Source organism: Accipiter gentilis, chromosome 10, assembly GCF_929443795.1.
Source record: "Accipiter gentilis chromosome 10, bAccGen1.1, whole genome shotgun sequence".
In the NCBI taxonomy this organism is placed as follows: Eukaryota; Metazoa; Chordata; class Aves; order Accipitriformes; family Accipitridae; genus Astur; species Astur gentilis.
Window position 1 is genome coordinate 4,000,241 of NC_064889.1, and position 13,693 is coordinate 4,013,933.

A 13,693-nucleotide genomic window follows, 5' to 3' on the forward strand; every position below is an offset into this window, starting at 1 on the left:
GGCAAAGAGGCCGCTCCAAGGGCAAGGAGGATTTTTGCAAGTCCTTCCTCCTCCTCCTCCTCCCCCCTAAAGGTGCGTGTACAAGAGGGTCACCTCTTGTGACCTCCGGGCAGGTCCTTGCCTTACCTGTCCCTTCCCAAAGGTGAAGCTCGGCGCTTGGGCAAGGCCACGGACACAGGCTTTGCCAAGCAAATAATGATTTATAAGCTCTTACGGGTACTCTCTCGGGAAAGCACATTTACAGTTTGTTTCTTCCTTTTCCCCGTAAAAGCAAGAAGAATCACAAAAAGCCCACAGCATCAGTCAAACCAGTCTTTCCTTTATTAGGTCCAACTTCACATCACATATATTGTGACTCAATAAAGGAAGAAGTTATTTCAAATAAGGTAATATTTTAACATTTGTGTCTCCAGGCGACTGTGTACAATCAGGTAGCATCAGTAAAATGCTCGAGTAACGCACCTGGAACAGAAAAGAACAGAAAAGCCGTTAAATAAGCAGCCCGGTATCTCCACAAAGTCTCCATGGGGTCTCAAACGAGTTATTTCCATTGCTCGCTTTTACACTCAAAGCCCAGTTTAATCATACTCGGCCCCCAAATGCAGTTACTGCATTCCCAGCACAGCTGTCTCAGTAACCCCTTGCACCAAGACGTGGTATCCCATGGCAGGGAGGAGGGCAGGGAGTTAAAGATCCAGAATTAAGTGCTATTTGCAGGCTGACACCCAATACCTCTATTCTAAGCATAATATTAAAAAAAGAATATGACACTGGCCATCTCCTAAAGAAACTGAGTTAAGAGACTGCCTTTACATAACTTCACTTCCATGAGGTTTTTTTTGTTTAGGGCTCAATTTTAGTATGGGATTAGAGCGCATTAGGTCTTGCCTATACTTAATGAGAGATCCTCATTAACCAGAAAAGCTGCCGTTTAGTAACACCACCTTCATACATTGCAGCTCGTCTAAGAGGCTGGTATTTATGATGGAGACATGAATGTCAAGTTTAGGAAGTACTCAGAAGTTCAGCTCTAGAAAGCCAGTAAAACAAGTGGGTTTCCGAGACTTGAGGCCACTGCAATCAATGTGAAATACTATATGCACTGCTCCTGAAGTTATCTATTGAGGCTAAAGGATATTCTGCACACAGATCAGTTAAACTCCAGCTTGCTACAGCTGATGTGTTTATTCTGTAAGCAAGGGGCCCTCCGAAGTAGTGTTTAATTACAGAGAAAGATGCTATTTTAAGTATAACATGAAGAAACTTCGGTGTTGTTGGGTGACTACCACCAGTGGGGCTCATTTTCTAGCATAAGCTAGTAATTAGTGTCTCCCAGTTTTCTAAATTGGCTAGACTGTGACAATAAAATGAAAGTTTGTGCCTATCCAGTGGAAATGATCCTGCCATTTGCTAAAAATGCTTCTATGGGACAAGCTGAACAGGAGCAAAGGTCAACATGCTGCCAACAAAGTGCCGCAATACCCGTTGTCTTGGCAACCGCTATCTAGAAATTTTGGGGAGGTCGGGTATGGTTGCCAACCACCCTATCCCTTCTCAAGCAACTGCACTGTTCTCTTTCCAAGCCTTCTTTGAAAAGGGTTAGTACCTTTTCAAGGAGACCTGTAGTTATACAGATATTTGGAGAATCACATTACAAGCTTGAACTTTTTCACAGACCCGTGAAGGAAAGGAAGAGGACTCTGTCTTTGCCAGGAGAGTTTCAGGGTACATGAGTCCCAGGCCGAGTGTCTCGGAAGCAACGGCAACCCTTACCGATAAGGTTTATGCTTTGTCCAGGCCCAGTTCCTCTGGAGTGGAGATTCCCAGTTCACTTAAAGTTGGTCTAAGTTCCTGGATAACGTAAGGATAGATTTCCTTGTGAGGTCCTGCCTTGTCCTAAATGAAAAGGAATGGTGTTATTTTGACAGCAAGCTGTTGTCAGGGTCCACTGTACACCGGTCAGGTTTGCAATCAAGATGTGTGTTCACAAAAGGGTCCGTGGCCTGACCCACCTACTGCTCATGAGGGTAGCTCCTGCAGGACACGAGAGCACAGCCCAGCTTTACCTGTGCATCAGGTAAACAAGGCTTGTATACAGCTATACTGGGAAGTCCCCCTACCGATCAACTGTGGCTGCAAAGCACCCTAGAATAACGCTGAACTCCCCTTTGGGGGATTTGCAGATTATTCTTAACACTTCACACTCTTCCCTTTAACGCTAGACTGATGTGACCTGTGACATGTGTGTACCACCACACAAAACTACAGGCCAAGCCACGCTCCTTCCGTGAGGGATGCTTTGCAAACCAGCCCAAACACTGCTTACACTTTGGAATGAAAATTATATCCAATCAGTAAAACAGGAAAAATGAAATCAGCTTTTGGGCAGACTTGGGAGAAAATTTAACTTGCTTGGAAATCAGGGGAAAAACATCACCCCTTGAGTAATATTTAGGTGGAGCTCCAGGAAGAGCATATACTTGTCCCCATGTTGTGATAAGCTGAGTTGTCCGTTTATGGTGGGGACAAGAAGACAGGAAGAAAAAACCCCACAACATACAAAGATTCTTCCATTGGTCTGATGTCTCTAAAACCACCTACAGAAGCATGCAGAAAGCAGAAATGGCAAACTAAGAAGCAACTGATTGTGGAGTAAAGTTTGAAGCAAGCGTATTTGACAGCTAGCAGCAAAGACCTCCACACCAGTCCTCACTTGTGACAGAAGGCAGCTGGAAGAGCACCGCTGCTGGCTTCTACAACTGAAATAGAACTCCTGCTTCCATCCCCACCCACTTTAACTCCCTGTTAAGTGAAGACTGGGCTCAGGTTTCAAGGTGTTGGTTTATGTTGTTTTTCAAGCCTATGCAGCTTTCTGAGTTACTACTCCCAGCCAGCTCAGTATTCAGTCCTTTAAGAGGTCAGTAAGCTGCCTTCGCTTGAGATTATTTCTAGTAATGCTTATTAAAAAAAAAAAAAAAAAAAAAAAAAAAAAAAAGGAGGAAGAAAAATCCTTAAAGACTTTCCCACCAGAGTCAGCATCGGAAAAGGAAAATATGAATGTAAATGTTATACTTTAAGCTGTGCTGTTGAATACTCATATCTCAAAACAATTATTTCAAGCCACTGAGCATGTGCTCATGACAAAGCTATTGATTCTGGCAGCAGGAAATAGTGGTTTCCCTTTGCACCACCAACAGTAAGCCAAGGAAACCTCTTCTGCTGCTGGGCTCCCAGCTATGCAAACACAGCAGTTACACCCTAGGCTACCATTCCACTCACCTTTACAACTTCTAAGATGCGGACAGCACTGGCAAAGTCATTTAACCGTCTGCATGCCCTCAGAGCTGCATCGATGATTTTTGGTTCCGGAACCAGGTCATAACCCACAAGCGTGTTTATGCCTGTGAATACAAGGAAACACCAAGAGGAACTTGGTATCAGCTCATCGCACTATCAAAAGGAACCTGCTGAGCATTATTTTTCTCCACCTCATGAAAAAAAATTAAGTATTACCACTCCACCAGTCACTATTAGAAGCCAATTACAATTTTCACTGCTGTTTTGGGGGCACACACACACAGAGCGCCAAGGTTTTTCTTTTTCTCTTCTCTCTCTCTCTCACTGTTGCTCACTACCACAGATTTTAAGTGGATTACATGAAATCCCAGTGGGCCAGTTTCACCCATGTTCCCAAAAGGAGTCAGTGTCTGTACCACAGCACATGACTTATGGAATCATTAAGCAATCCAAATGACTTAATTCCTAGAGGTGTAATGAAACTAGAACTTGAGCTGCTGTCTATTCCCTTCCTCTCCTTTCCAAGGGAAAGAGCCCAGCACCTAGTCACGCAGGTGATGCTGGAATGATCCCTCTGGCTGTTATGCACACACAGTTTAAAGCCCTAATTGGGGTAGTTTAATAGGAGCTGGCAACTCCACAGCAAATAACAACTGGACTCAGCCAGACAAACCATCTGCAGTGAGCTATGGCCAAGCCATTAAGTCAAAGTCCAAAGAAAAATGTGTGTGGTTACACACTAAGCAACAGCTGAGCTCAAATGCACTTTCCTCAGAGCAAACATTTCTCTCCCTCCCACCCAGATGTTAAAACGCATATTCTGGGGCACTAAAACTTACAAAGCTCGGACTCCCACCGTCTTGTACCCCCATTCTCCCTCACTCTGCATGCCGTGGTTCCTTCCAACCTGCTTGTTTGGTCGGTGAGGTGCCATCACCTGCTGCAACAGGCTCAGAGCTGAGCAAACAGCTGCACGCCAACCACACGTACACATGGAGCAGCCAGATAACTCAGAACAAATAAGGTTCACATAGTGCCTTGTCCTGACTGGGTACTTGCAGGATTGCTCTCCTAAACCAAACTCCCAGTTTTCACTGTTTCTGCTCTCCAATAGCAAAGTAAAAGTAAGTTGTTATTTCTCGTCATAAAACTGTTACAAAGCAGTTGTATTTACTCCACGTTACTCTTCCCTTTTCACTCAACATACCTTTCCTGAGCTCCCAGGCATCAATATCTGGCTTGTTGAAATACGTCACCCAGCGAGCGTCAAATTCTTCATCTGATTCTTGTGACCCATGAGAGTAGCAGCGGGCATGCAGTACAGCTGAATGAAAAAAGAAAGGAAGAGACTTCGAGCGAACAGAAAATGACTGTACTGTAGTCCTGACCAGGAGACCAAAAGCCATGAAATACATATTTCACTCACTACAGCCAGTCTGGATCAGTCCTCAGCCTGGATAAGCACTGGATGAATATAGCTTATTAAACATCAGTTGTTTCTTTTGTGGCCAAGTGTATATTTTCTGTTCTACATCAGACTTCCCAAAGTGTTCTCAGACCCTTTGGTCAGAGCAGGATTATTTAATGAGAGAGCAAAATGCAAGAGAAAAACAATTCTGTATAACCAGTCCTTAAGAGAAGTTTTCCAAGACCCTCACTTCTGTAAAATACAGTAATTTTCCTTCTTCCCAGGGCCAAGCAAGCCAGAGAAACGTGACGTACATGTACTGCAGCAACAGACACTCCAAAGTAGTACGACTGTTCTGTTCCCCACATTCAACCCTTCTCAAAACCATAGAACTTGTCCATGCAGTGAGTTTAGCTACAAGAATCAGTTTTTCAGTGGCACTCCTTCCAGAAGTAAAACCCTATACCCTATTAGTTATACCATTACCCACTTAAGATGAATACTTAAGTTTTTTTCTGGAGTAACTTCCTACTCCTGAAATTGCTCCATAACTGATTTTTGTAATCCAGGAAAAGCAGATTTCCCAACCAACAGACTGACTTCGATGGATGACTCAACAGCAACGAGCTGCAAGTCTTTGATTCCACCACAAGTTCTGAGCTGATGAAGGCTTGTTTTAAAGTGGTTTTAGGGACCTGCACAAAACGACCTGAGCTCACCTATATAGGCTCTTAAAAGCGAAGGGACAAGAGCTATTTCTTCCAACAGGCTACTGAAGGGTTGAAGGAGAGGAAAAAAAAGAAAAAAGAAAAAAAAAAAAATCACTGCTACCTCTGCATCTATCCAAGATAAAACTCCTGGCCCTCAAGGTTGTAACTGCATTAATATTTGACAATTAGTAAAGCACAACACTATCACAAAGGTTGGAACAGTCTTTCAAAAGGAACGAAAACATAAGGTACAGCCAGCTCCACCTGCATCAGAGCTGTCCTGGGTCCTCCGTGCAGAGTCCTAGCACTCTGCAAGCTGCCTTAAGGGCAGAACACAAGCCTGGTTACAGACTGCTTCCTTTCCCTGCTGGTAATTTCACTCCACTAATATTTGCAGAGAGGTCGTACACCAGATATGACCTTGGCAGTCTGAAGCTCCACTTCAGAGGAAGTCAGATACAGCTAGTCACTTTTTCTTTCTTAACCTAGCTTGAACCACTCACGCTGACCAACTCCAAAGTTTTATTTAAAAGAAGGAACCCCCAAACTGGGTTGCATTTTTGCATCCTTCCCAGATATGCTTTTCTACTTTGAAGATCATAGTGAACAGCTTACTGCGAAGCAGCATCCTAATTCTACATAAAACATAATGAATGGAACACAGCAATTTCAAGGAATGTCTTTAGTCTCATTAAATGACAGCCAGATCAGAATGCAATCCCGACTTTAAAATTTAACATGGTCCAACATTTCCACTGCAATTCTGGTGTATGCAATGCTTCCCCAACAGTGAAAATATTTTCATTTGTTTTATCTACATAACTAGGAAAGGGAAAAGTAAGTGACAGGCCAAGCCAGGATTATAATGCTCTTTTGCAGTTCTGTAGGGAGATTACCCATCCCCTCCCCAGCTCCAAACCAGATCTTTGACCCTGCTTTCTCCAATAAATCACATGCACAGCTGAGCTCAGAGCAAGAACACTCCTCTGTAAATGCTCCTGCACCCAGGCAGGGACTGAGAAGACACTGCTGAAAAGCCCTCAGATGCTGGCCATCTAGGGGAGAACACTTCCCCCCCCCCCCCCCCCCCCCAAACACAAAGCAAATCCTACAGAGAAATAGCAAATCTCAGTTTGAGAAAAGCCTAGATTGAGGTTCTCAAATGCCTCCTTGAAGTCAAAAAACTAAAGTCTCTTTCCACCGAGCACTCAACAAAACCATTCCCTTTAGTCTTAAACAAAGGAACAACATGGTTAGACTAAAAGGACCCGGAAGAAAAATAAAAAAGATCACCAGAATTTGAACTCTAGATTTTCAGGACGCATTTTTCAATTGCTGCTACGTTTCTTTATCACCCTTTGTTTTCCATACTAACGCTTACATCTATATATTGGAGAGCAGACTCCACAAGCCACTCTGTCAAAGCAGGAGCACCGCAGGAGCCATCTGGGTGCCTCTCATTTCAGCGGGGTCCATCAAGGTCACCGTCACACACACGATGCGTGCATGACAGCCGGATCACGCCAACCCATCCACGTGGAGACTTCCAACTCAAGGAAGAAGCAAAGGGCAAGTATGTTTGCAGAGGCGCATTTTCAAGAGAACTCAACCAGCTTCAAGCGCCTGAGAAGCCTAAAATCATCTAATACTGTGTAAACACGTGTTAAAGCTTCTCCAAGTGCCAGAATTTGTCGGCTTTCTCTGTTAATGAGCACGGAAGACAAACATGCATCAAGACAAGCATCAATTTACTGAACAAGGCAAGAGCGGCAACGAGGAGCCCAGGGGCGCGTGTGCGTTACGTGCAGAACATTTTGCAGCATTATATAACGTAGACCTAAACCCACGGGCTCACGAGATGAACCCAACGCATGAGATTCGCCGAAACACAACTCCCCGAGGCTCGCCCGCAAAGGCGAACCGGGTCAGAAGTGTTAAGCGAGGTGTTTGTAATACAAGACCTTGGAAAAGAACATGGAGCCTGCTCGTTAGCAAAGGCGCAGAGAAGAGAGGGCCACGAGCAGCTCCGCGGGGTTCAGCAGGAGCACAAAGGCACTGCAAGCGAAGAATTTTGATGGATTTTTTATTATTTTTTTTTAAAGTTTTTTAAGAAGTAGCCAAGAAATCCCAGCGTGCAAACAGAACGACGACCGCTTATTACTTTTGTTTGGTTTTTTTTTTAAAAAAAAAAAAAGCAGCAATACACTTCCTCCAGCAACTGTGTTAATTCCCACGTGCTACAGGAGAGAGTCACACAGCCCTGCGAGCGTTTCAAACACGCTCGCCATCTCTTAATGAGCTGTTAATTAGCTATGAACCCAGCTGCGCAGGCACTGCCTTCTCCACAGTCTCGGCATTTTAGCTCCGGTTCCCCTCTCGGCATTCACCCCGCATCCTCCCCCACCTGCTTGTCTTCCTTTTCCTATTAATTGGGTGTTAATAAGGAGAACGAGGCCTGGAGCTGGAGCAGGGCCCGACCCGATCGTCCCCGGGGTGGGCTCGGTGCTCGGCTACGGAGGTCACCGGCGACCTCCGTCAATGTCACCTTCGTGGGAGGCCCGGGGAGAGCGCCGCCGCCGCTGCAGCCGCCAGGAACGGGGCCCGGCGGCCGCCCCCTCAGGAGGCGGCGGGGCCGGTACGGGCGTGTGTGGGGGGGGGGGATCACCGGGGGCAACCGGAGCCGGGCAACGGCCGGGCCCGGCCCGGTGGGGGGGGGGGCCGGCGCGCACTAGGCCGCAGGCGCGGCCCGCCCTCGAGTGATGCCGGCGGGTCATTGCAAGGACACGGCGCCACCGGCCGGGCCCCGCCGCCTCCGGAGGGGGGTGCCGAGCCGAACCGAACCGGGGTAAGCTCATCGGGGCTAGGCGGCGGGGGGAAGCACGCCGCGGGGAGGAGAACCGCTCACCTGCGGGGCCGGCGGGCCGGCGGACGGCGGCGTGGAGGCCGGAGACGGCGCAGCGACGGAGGATGGCGGCGGCGGCGGCCAGCATGGCGGCGGGGAGGCAGCACCGGGCGGCGGCGGGCGGGCGGAGAGGGAGAGAAGGAGGCGGCGGCTACGGCAGCGCCGCGGGGACACACCGCGCCGCCGCGTTTGACGGCGGGAAGGCCGCAAGGGGCGGAGCGTAGAGCGTCGCCCGTGGGGCGGTGCCGGCCGCCATTTTGTAGCGGGGCCGGGGTGGGTTGGGGGCAGCCGGGTGGCTGTCCCGCCTCATGAAGGGACGTGGCTGCGGCTCCTCGGGGCGTTTTAGGGGTTGTTTTTGGGTGGTGGTGGGTGTGATGCCGCCCGCGTGTGGCCCGGCGACCCTGTTAACCGAGCTTATGTAGGTATGGCCCCGGTGTGGGCTCCCACACATCGTGGATGAGGGCCACAGGGAAGCGAGGGGGGCCTTTCCCTGCCCGTGCTGGTGATGGCTGTGCGCTGCCAACTGCGGCAAGGGAAAATGTCCTGACTTCTTCCTAGTGAGGGGAAAATGGGACCTGGGCCTGGCTGCAGTATCCAGCAGCTCTTCAAGGCTTCCCGTGGCTCTTGTTCCAGTGCCAGATCTGGCCCTCAGAAAGGCACCCTCCCTCGCATCCTTGTCCCCAAACCTCGTAGGCTCTAACCGTGGGGTGCTGCCACCCGCTTCCATCGCCCCATGTGCTAGCAGGAGGGTAGGGCTGACTCGGCCACCGCTGGGCTCGCAAAATTGCCCCCAAAATGGTTCTTGGCAGGCACCCTGGGGCTGTCCCTCGGCAGCGCGGCGCAAGATCATCGTGATAATTTTGCTCGCCACGTCCCCTTAGGACCCTGCGGAGCCAGATGTCATCGTGCTACTTTAAATGCTTCGTATTTTGGGTTATAGTCATTGGGTTTTTTAACCATTTTCTCATGCAGGATATCCTTGGTTAACAGCCAGCAAAGTGAGGAGTGCAAAATCCCCGGGCTCTTGTTGCCCCCAAGATGGGGAATTGCCTGCGTATAAAATCAATTAAAAATAATTTTGCACATTAACACAATAATGAGAAATGAGTGATTTATTTTTTTTCTTTCTCCTTGCTGGGAGCAATGTGAGATGGCAGCAGTGGGGCAGGGTTGGGGAGGTGAAGGGCTGTTAGTTCTCAGCTGCGTGGCTGTGACAGTCTTTAGGCTCCAATCGAAGTGTTTACAGAGGGTTTTATTTATTAGCATGATTTTTAATACATTTGGGGTAGGAGCCTATACCTGGTGCTCCAGCTTGCGTGTAGGGCAGAGGGTTGAACCTGAGTGGTGTCTGCACCGGAGAGAGGAGGCAGGGAAGAGCCGTTGCTGGGTTGGATAGAGTCTGAAGCTTTCCCAACCCCCAAACCCACAAAAAATAATCGTTGAAAAAGAACAATTGGAAATTAATATTCAACTACACGATGACAGATAAGTGAAGTGAATCAATCTGTGGCAGGGCAGATAAGCGCGAGCTTCTGGCCCGGAGGAGCAGCTGCCTGCTGAGGGAGATAACAAGGTCATCACCAAACAAAACAGACCCCTGCTTCCTCCTCCTCCTCGCTCCTTTGGTCTCCTTTCATTCCCGCTCCCAGCCAAGCGAAGCGCTTGCCAAGCAAGCCCTTGACAAAAGAGGGGATGTTTGCCGTCCCCGGAGAGCGGGGAGCGAAGCAGGGAGATAATGCGGCTGCAGCCAGAGCATCCCTCCCGGCTGGCTTTTGGGAAGGGTACGCTCATTAATACCGATTTAATTCATCCTGCGGTGCTCCCGGGGGCTGCCTGGGCTGGGTCAAGGGGAACCAGGTGGATCGGGGCTTGCTTGGCCTCCCCGAACCCATCCCCTGCCCTCCCCGCATTGCCCCCCATCCGTGCTGTGCTGGCCAGCGGGGGCTGGCACAGGGGCTTTGCCAGGCTGTGCTGTGCCGGCGGTGGCCAGGCTGCTGCCAGGGTACATAGGAGGCCCCGATCCCGTTCCACCAAGGCACGGGATTTGGCTGGGATCCCCTTGTCCTGGCTTGGCAGCAGCCTTATCTGTGCTGATCTGTGCTGTGGTCGGCAGCCAAGATGATATCCCCCCCCCCCCCACCCCGTCTTCCCATAGACATATTTCAACTATTTCTAAAGAGCTTTTATTTCCCATTCATTTCCATTTAACCCCTGGAAGAAGCAGGGATTTTGCTCCAAAGGGCTTTCCCAGGGAGCCAGCCCACAGCGGGGGCTCTGCAGCCAAGCCCACAACCCCAAAATCCTCCTTGTCCTGTGCCGGGCACCGCATCCAGCCACGACAACAACCCACCTAACGCTCCCACTACCTCTGGCTCCCGACATGGGGGCTTCACCCCAGCTCCAGACCCTACAAACACCTCCGGGAGAGCAAAGACCTGATTATCTGATGCAGGGAGAAGAAGAAAAAGGGTTGTTTTATTTTCTTCTGGTGTCCCGCAGGCAGGCAGCGCAGCGCTCGGCTCTGTGGGCGCAGAGAGGGAGCGACCCGTCTGCTTGTTTGTGTGTTTTATTCGGGATGAATCACGGTGCCGCGGGGCGCTGAGCCCGGCATTAATAAACCTGACAGCTCCTCGCCGGGCATAATTGCAACGGTTTTGATAATGAAGGTATTACTCCAATGGGCTTGGGGCAAAACCATCTTTCCTGATGGCTGAGATGTAGCAATGGGGAGCGGTGACGTGCAGCCACCTTCCCTGGTCTGGACACCCCTCGATGAAAGGCAACGGGTGCTCCGGCTCCGTGGAAGTCCCTGCAGAAAGGTGGCTGGTGGTGGCGTTGCCCCTCGGTGGCTGAATATGGGGTCAGCAGCTGCCCCCAACACATCCTCCCCTGCCTCAATCCATAACCCAGAGCTGGCAGGTTTAACCCTTTAGACCTCACCCCAAATCTGGGGACAAGGTACCCCCCCCAGCAGCAAGCCCCCATGCACGGGGGTCAGCCGGAGCAGCGGCAGCGAGTGGGGATGCGTTGCGGGGAGCCTGCAGCACACCAGTGAACCTGGAGCAAGCGTGACACAGGCTTCGCACTGCCTTTCTCCAAGCAAAGCAGCTAAAAAACGCTCAGAGTTTCTCCAGCATACAATCTCCTGCCCATATAGAGGGCAGATTCCTGCCTATATATACCCGGCGTATGGCTGGTTGGGGCAGGAGGTGGTGGGGTCAGTGGTGGTGGTCCGGCTGGCGGTCGGTGGTCCCCGAGCCCCTCGGGCTGTCGGGTGCCTGTACCTGCAACTTCTTGGTCAGCAGCTCCTCGCGGGGAGGTGGCAGGGGCCGCTTCAGCCCCTTGGCGGTGGAGCCCGACGTGTCTTCTCCTGCCTCGCCGAGCTGCGTCCCCAGCCCTTGCTGGGGCTCCGGGGGCTGGTAGCCCGTCTGGTTGGGATCCAGGGGGTCTCGGGAGAGCAGGATGCAGATGGAGGGGACGTTCTTATGGACGGTCAGGTTCTGTGCTGGACCACCGGGCAGAGGGTCCTGGTTCTCCCAGACCTCCAGCAAGGTTTTGTAGCGTACCTTGGTGACCTGGTGAAGACCTCCCAGCTTCCGCTTCATGATCTCCACGCAGGTGATGGTCTTGGTGACCGCCCTGCCGCAACCGCTGAAGATGATCTGACGGCTGCCCTTCAGCTCCATCTGGGCCATGGCGAAGTTCATCAGGTTCCTGATCTTGCTGCCTTCCTTCACCTTCATCTCCACCACGTCTGGGGGCAGGTCGGGGAAGGGCAAGGGGCTTTCCTCCTCTGAGGTCCTCACCTTTCGGAAGTTCTCCATCCTGGACTGGGCGACGGGCTTGGCTCTCCCTCCTTCGGCAGCCATCCTTCACCCCTTCCCGGTGGATCCGCTCGGGCTCCTAGCCCCCCGGGACCATGGCAGGGCTGGCTCCGCTGCCCTCCCACCCAGCCCGCGGGAGGGCTGAGTTTAACCCTGCGTCCCTGGGACCACCAGTCCCTTCCCCTCTCCTCGCCTGGGGCTGGCTGCGGAGGAGATGGCAGCGAGCTCGGTAGCCGTGCCAGAGGCTGTCTCCCGGGGGGGACGGGGCTGCAGGATCCCCTGCGTGCCCCTGGTTGTTCCCGGTGGGGACGACGGCCGGCTCCGGCTCTTGGCGATGCTTGGGCTCCTCCGCTCCCACTGCAGCACTTGCTTCTGCTGCTCTTTGCTTCATTCTGGACTTCAGCAGCCCCCAGAGCTGTTCTGTGTAATTAGCAGATCCTCCCCCTCTCCCTCCCCTTCCTCCCCTCCTCCTCCCCTCGCTCAGCCTCCCATCCCAGCACCCAGCTCCTGCCTTCATCCCTGCTCAGCACCGAGAGGCAGCGAAGGCGAAGGGGTGGGCAGGGAGCCCTGGTCCCCGGCCGGGAGCGTGCAGGCGGGGAAGCAGAAGGCAGGGAAGGGAAGGGAAGGAGAGGAAGGTGGAAGGCAGAGGGAGAAGCTCCCTCTTGCCTTCATGATGCTCCCAGAGTCCTGCCCCCTTAAAGAGAACCTGGTCCCTTCTTTCGGTGCTTGCTCCGCTCAAGGACGCCAACTGCTAACTGCAAATGTCAGCAGAGTGCAGGCAGCCTGCCTGCCTGCCTCCCTGCCTGCCTCCCCTGCACCCTCTCCCCGACACCATCCCCAGGGGGATGAGGACTGCCGGCCACGCTGCGCCGCGGGGATGGCATGGAGATGCGGGAGGTACTTTGGGGAGTACTTTGGAGCAGGAGCTCAACCCTTATTAGCCATAAGAGAAGGTACCGGGACCCGTGGGCAGGACAAATCCTGGCAGATGGCATAGTGGCCCTGTTTTCACGGGTGATTTCTCTCCCTCCTCCTCCTCCTCCTTGCCCACCCCTCCCTCTCCCCGCGGCTCTCCCAGACCCTGTCCCTTGCTCTGCTCCGTGTCCCCAACACGGAGCTGCCCGCCGTGAGGTCACCGTCATATTTACCGCCTGAGCCCCTGGAAATACATCCCAGGAGGTACCTATTGCAGGCCAGAAGATCTCGCCTTTCTGCCCCCAATCCCTTCCCCGGGCAGAGGCGATGTCCCTGCGCCAGGCTGGCCCTCTGCCTGCCCCTGTCACCTGCCTGTCCCCTGGCTGCCCCCGGCACCCCCAGCCTCCCACCCCGCTGGCTGGGGGATCATTGCACAGTGGAAAGACATGCCAAGTATTGACTTGCAGTCAAATCTTATCGGCCTCTGGAGGCCCCTGGATTGTTTTCACTCTGAGCAGGGCTTGAAAAAATACATAAATAAATAAATCGATCCGATGCCCAGAGAGGTGAAGGCTGTGGCAAGGCAGGATGCAGCCGTCCCTTCCCGGCCGGGGCGAACCCCTGCATCCCTGTGGTT

General features: G+C 51.9%; 2 protein-coding genes across 3 annotated transcripts; both read right to left on the minus strand.

Annotated features, from left to right (window-relative positions):
- Positions 1 to 298: 298 nt before the first annotated feature.
- Positions 299 to 8,456, minus strand: LOC126043801 (cytochrome c oxidase subunit 5A, mitochondrial). The gene is made up of 5 exons (XM_049812670.1): positions 8,321 to 8,456; positions 4,505 to 4,621; positions 3,280 to 3,401; positions 1,774 to 1,896; positions 299 to 462 (listed from the first exon to the last, which is right to left on the minus strand). The coding sequence occupies exons 1-4, from the start codon at positions 8,403 to 8,405 to the stop codon at positions 1,783 to 1,785; spliced, it is 438 nt and encodes a 145-aa protein (XP_049668627.1). The 5' UTR covers positions 8,406 to 8,456; the 3' UTR covers positions 299 to 462; positions 1,774 to 1,782.
- Positions 8,457 to 9,459: 1,003 nt separating this feature from the next.
- RPP25 (ribonuclease P and MRP subunit p25) lies at positions 9,460 to 12,562 on the minus strand. 2 transcript variants are annotated; one of them, XM_049812667.1, is made up of 2 exons: positions 11,602 to 12,562; positions 9,460 to 11,126 (listed from the first exon to the last, which is right to left on the minus strand). In XM_049812667.1, exons 1-2 carry the CDS (start codon positions 12,184 to 12,186, stop codon positions 10,884 to 10,886), a joined length of 828 nt encoding a protein of 275 aa, XP_049668624.1. In that variant the 5' UTR covers positions 12,187 to 12,562; the 3' UTR covers positions 9,460 to 10,883. The 2 variants fall into 2 exon arrangements, with proteins under 2 accessions (XP_049668624.1, XP_049668625.1); XM_049812668.1 differs by having other exon boundaries at positions 11,008 to 12,562.
- Between the last annotated feature and the right edge of the window lie 1,131 nt (positions 12,563 to 13,693).

Coding starts and splice junctions, on each gene's coding strand:
- LOC126043801 (XM_049812670.1), bottom strand. CDS start 8,405: ATGCTGGCCGCCGCCGCCGCCATCCTCCGTCGCTGCGCCGTCTCCGGC. Junction 4,622..8,320: donor CCGGCCCGCCGGCCCCGCAG/GTGAGCGGTTCT, acceptor TTTTTCATTCAG/CTGTACTGCATGCCCGCTGC. Junction 3,402..4,504: donor TGCCTGGGAGCTCAGGAAAG/GTATGTTGAGTG, acceptor TTGTATTCACAG/GCATAAACACGCTTGTGGGT.
- RPP25 (XM_049812667.1), bottom strand. CDS start 12,186: ATGGCTGCCGAAGGAGGGAGAGCCAAGCCCGTCGCCCAGTCCAGGATG. Junction 11,127..11,601: donor TGCTGACCAAGAAGTTGCAG/GTACAGGCACCC, acceptor ACCTTTCTGCAG/GGACTTCCACGGAGCCGGAG.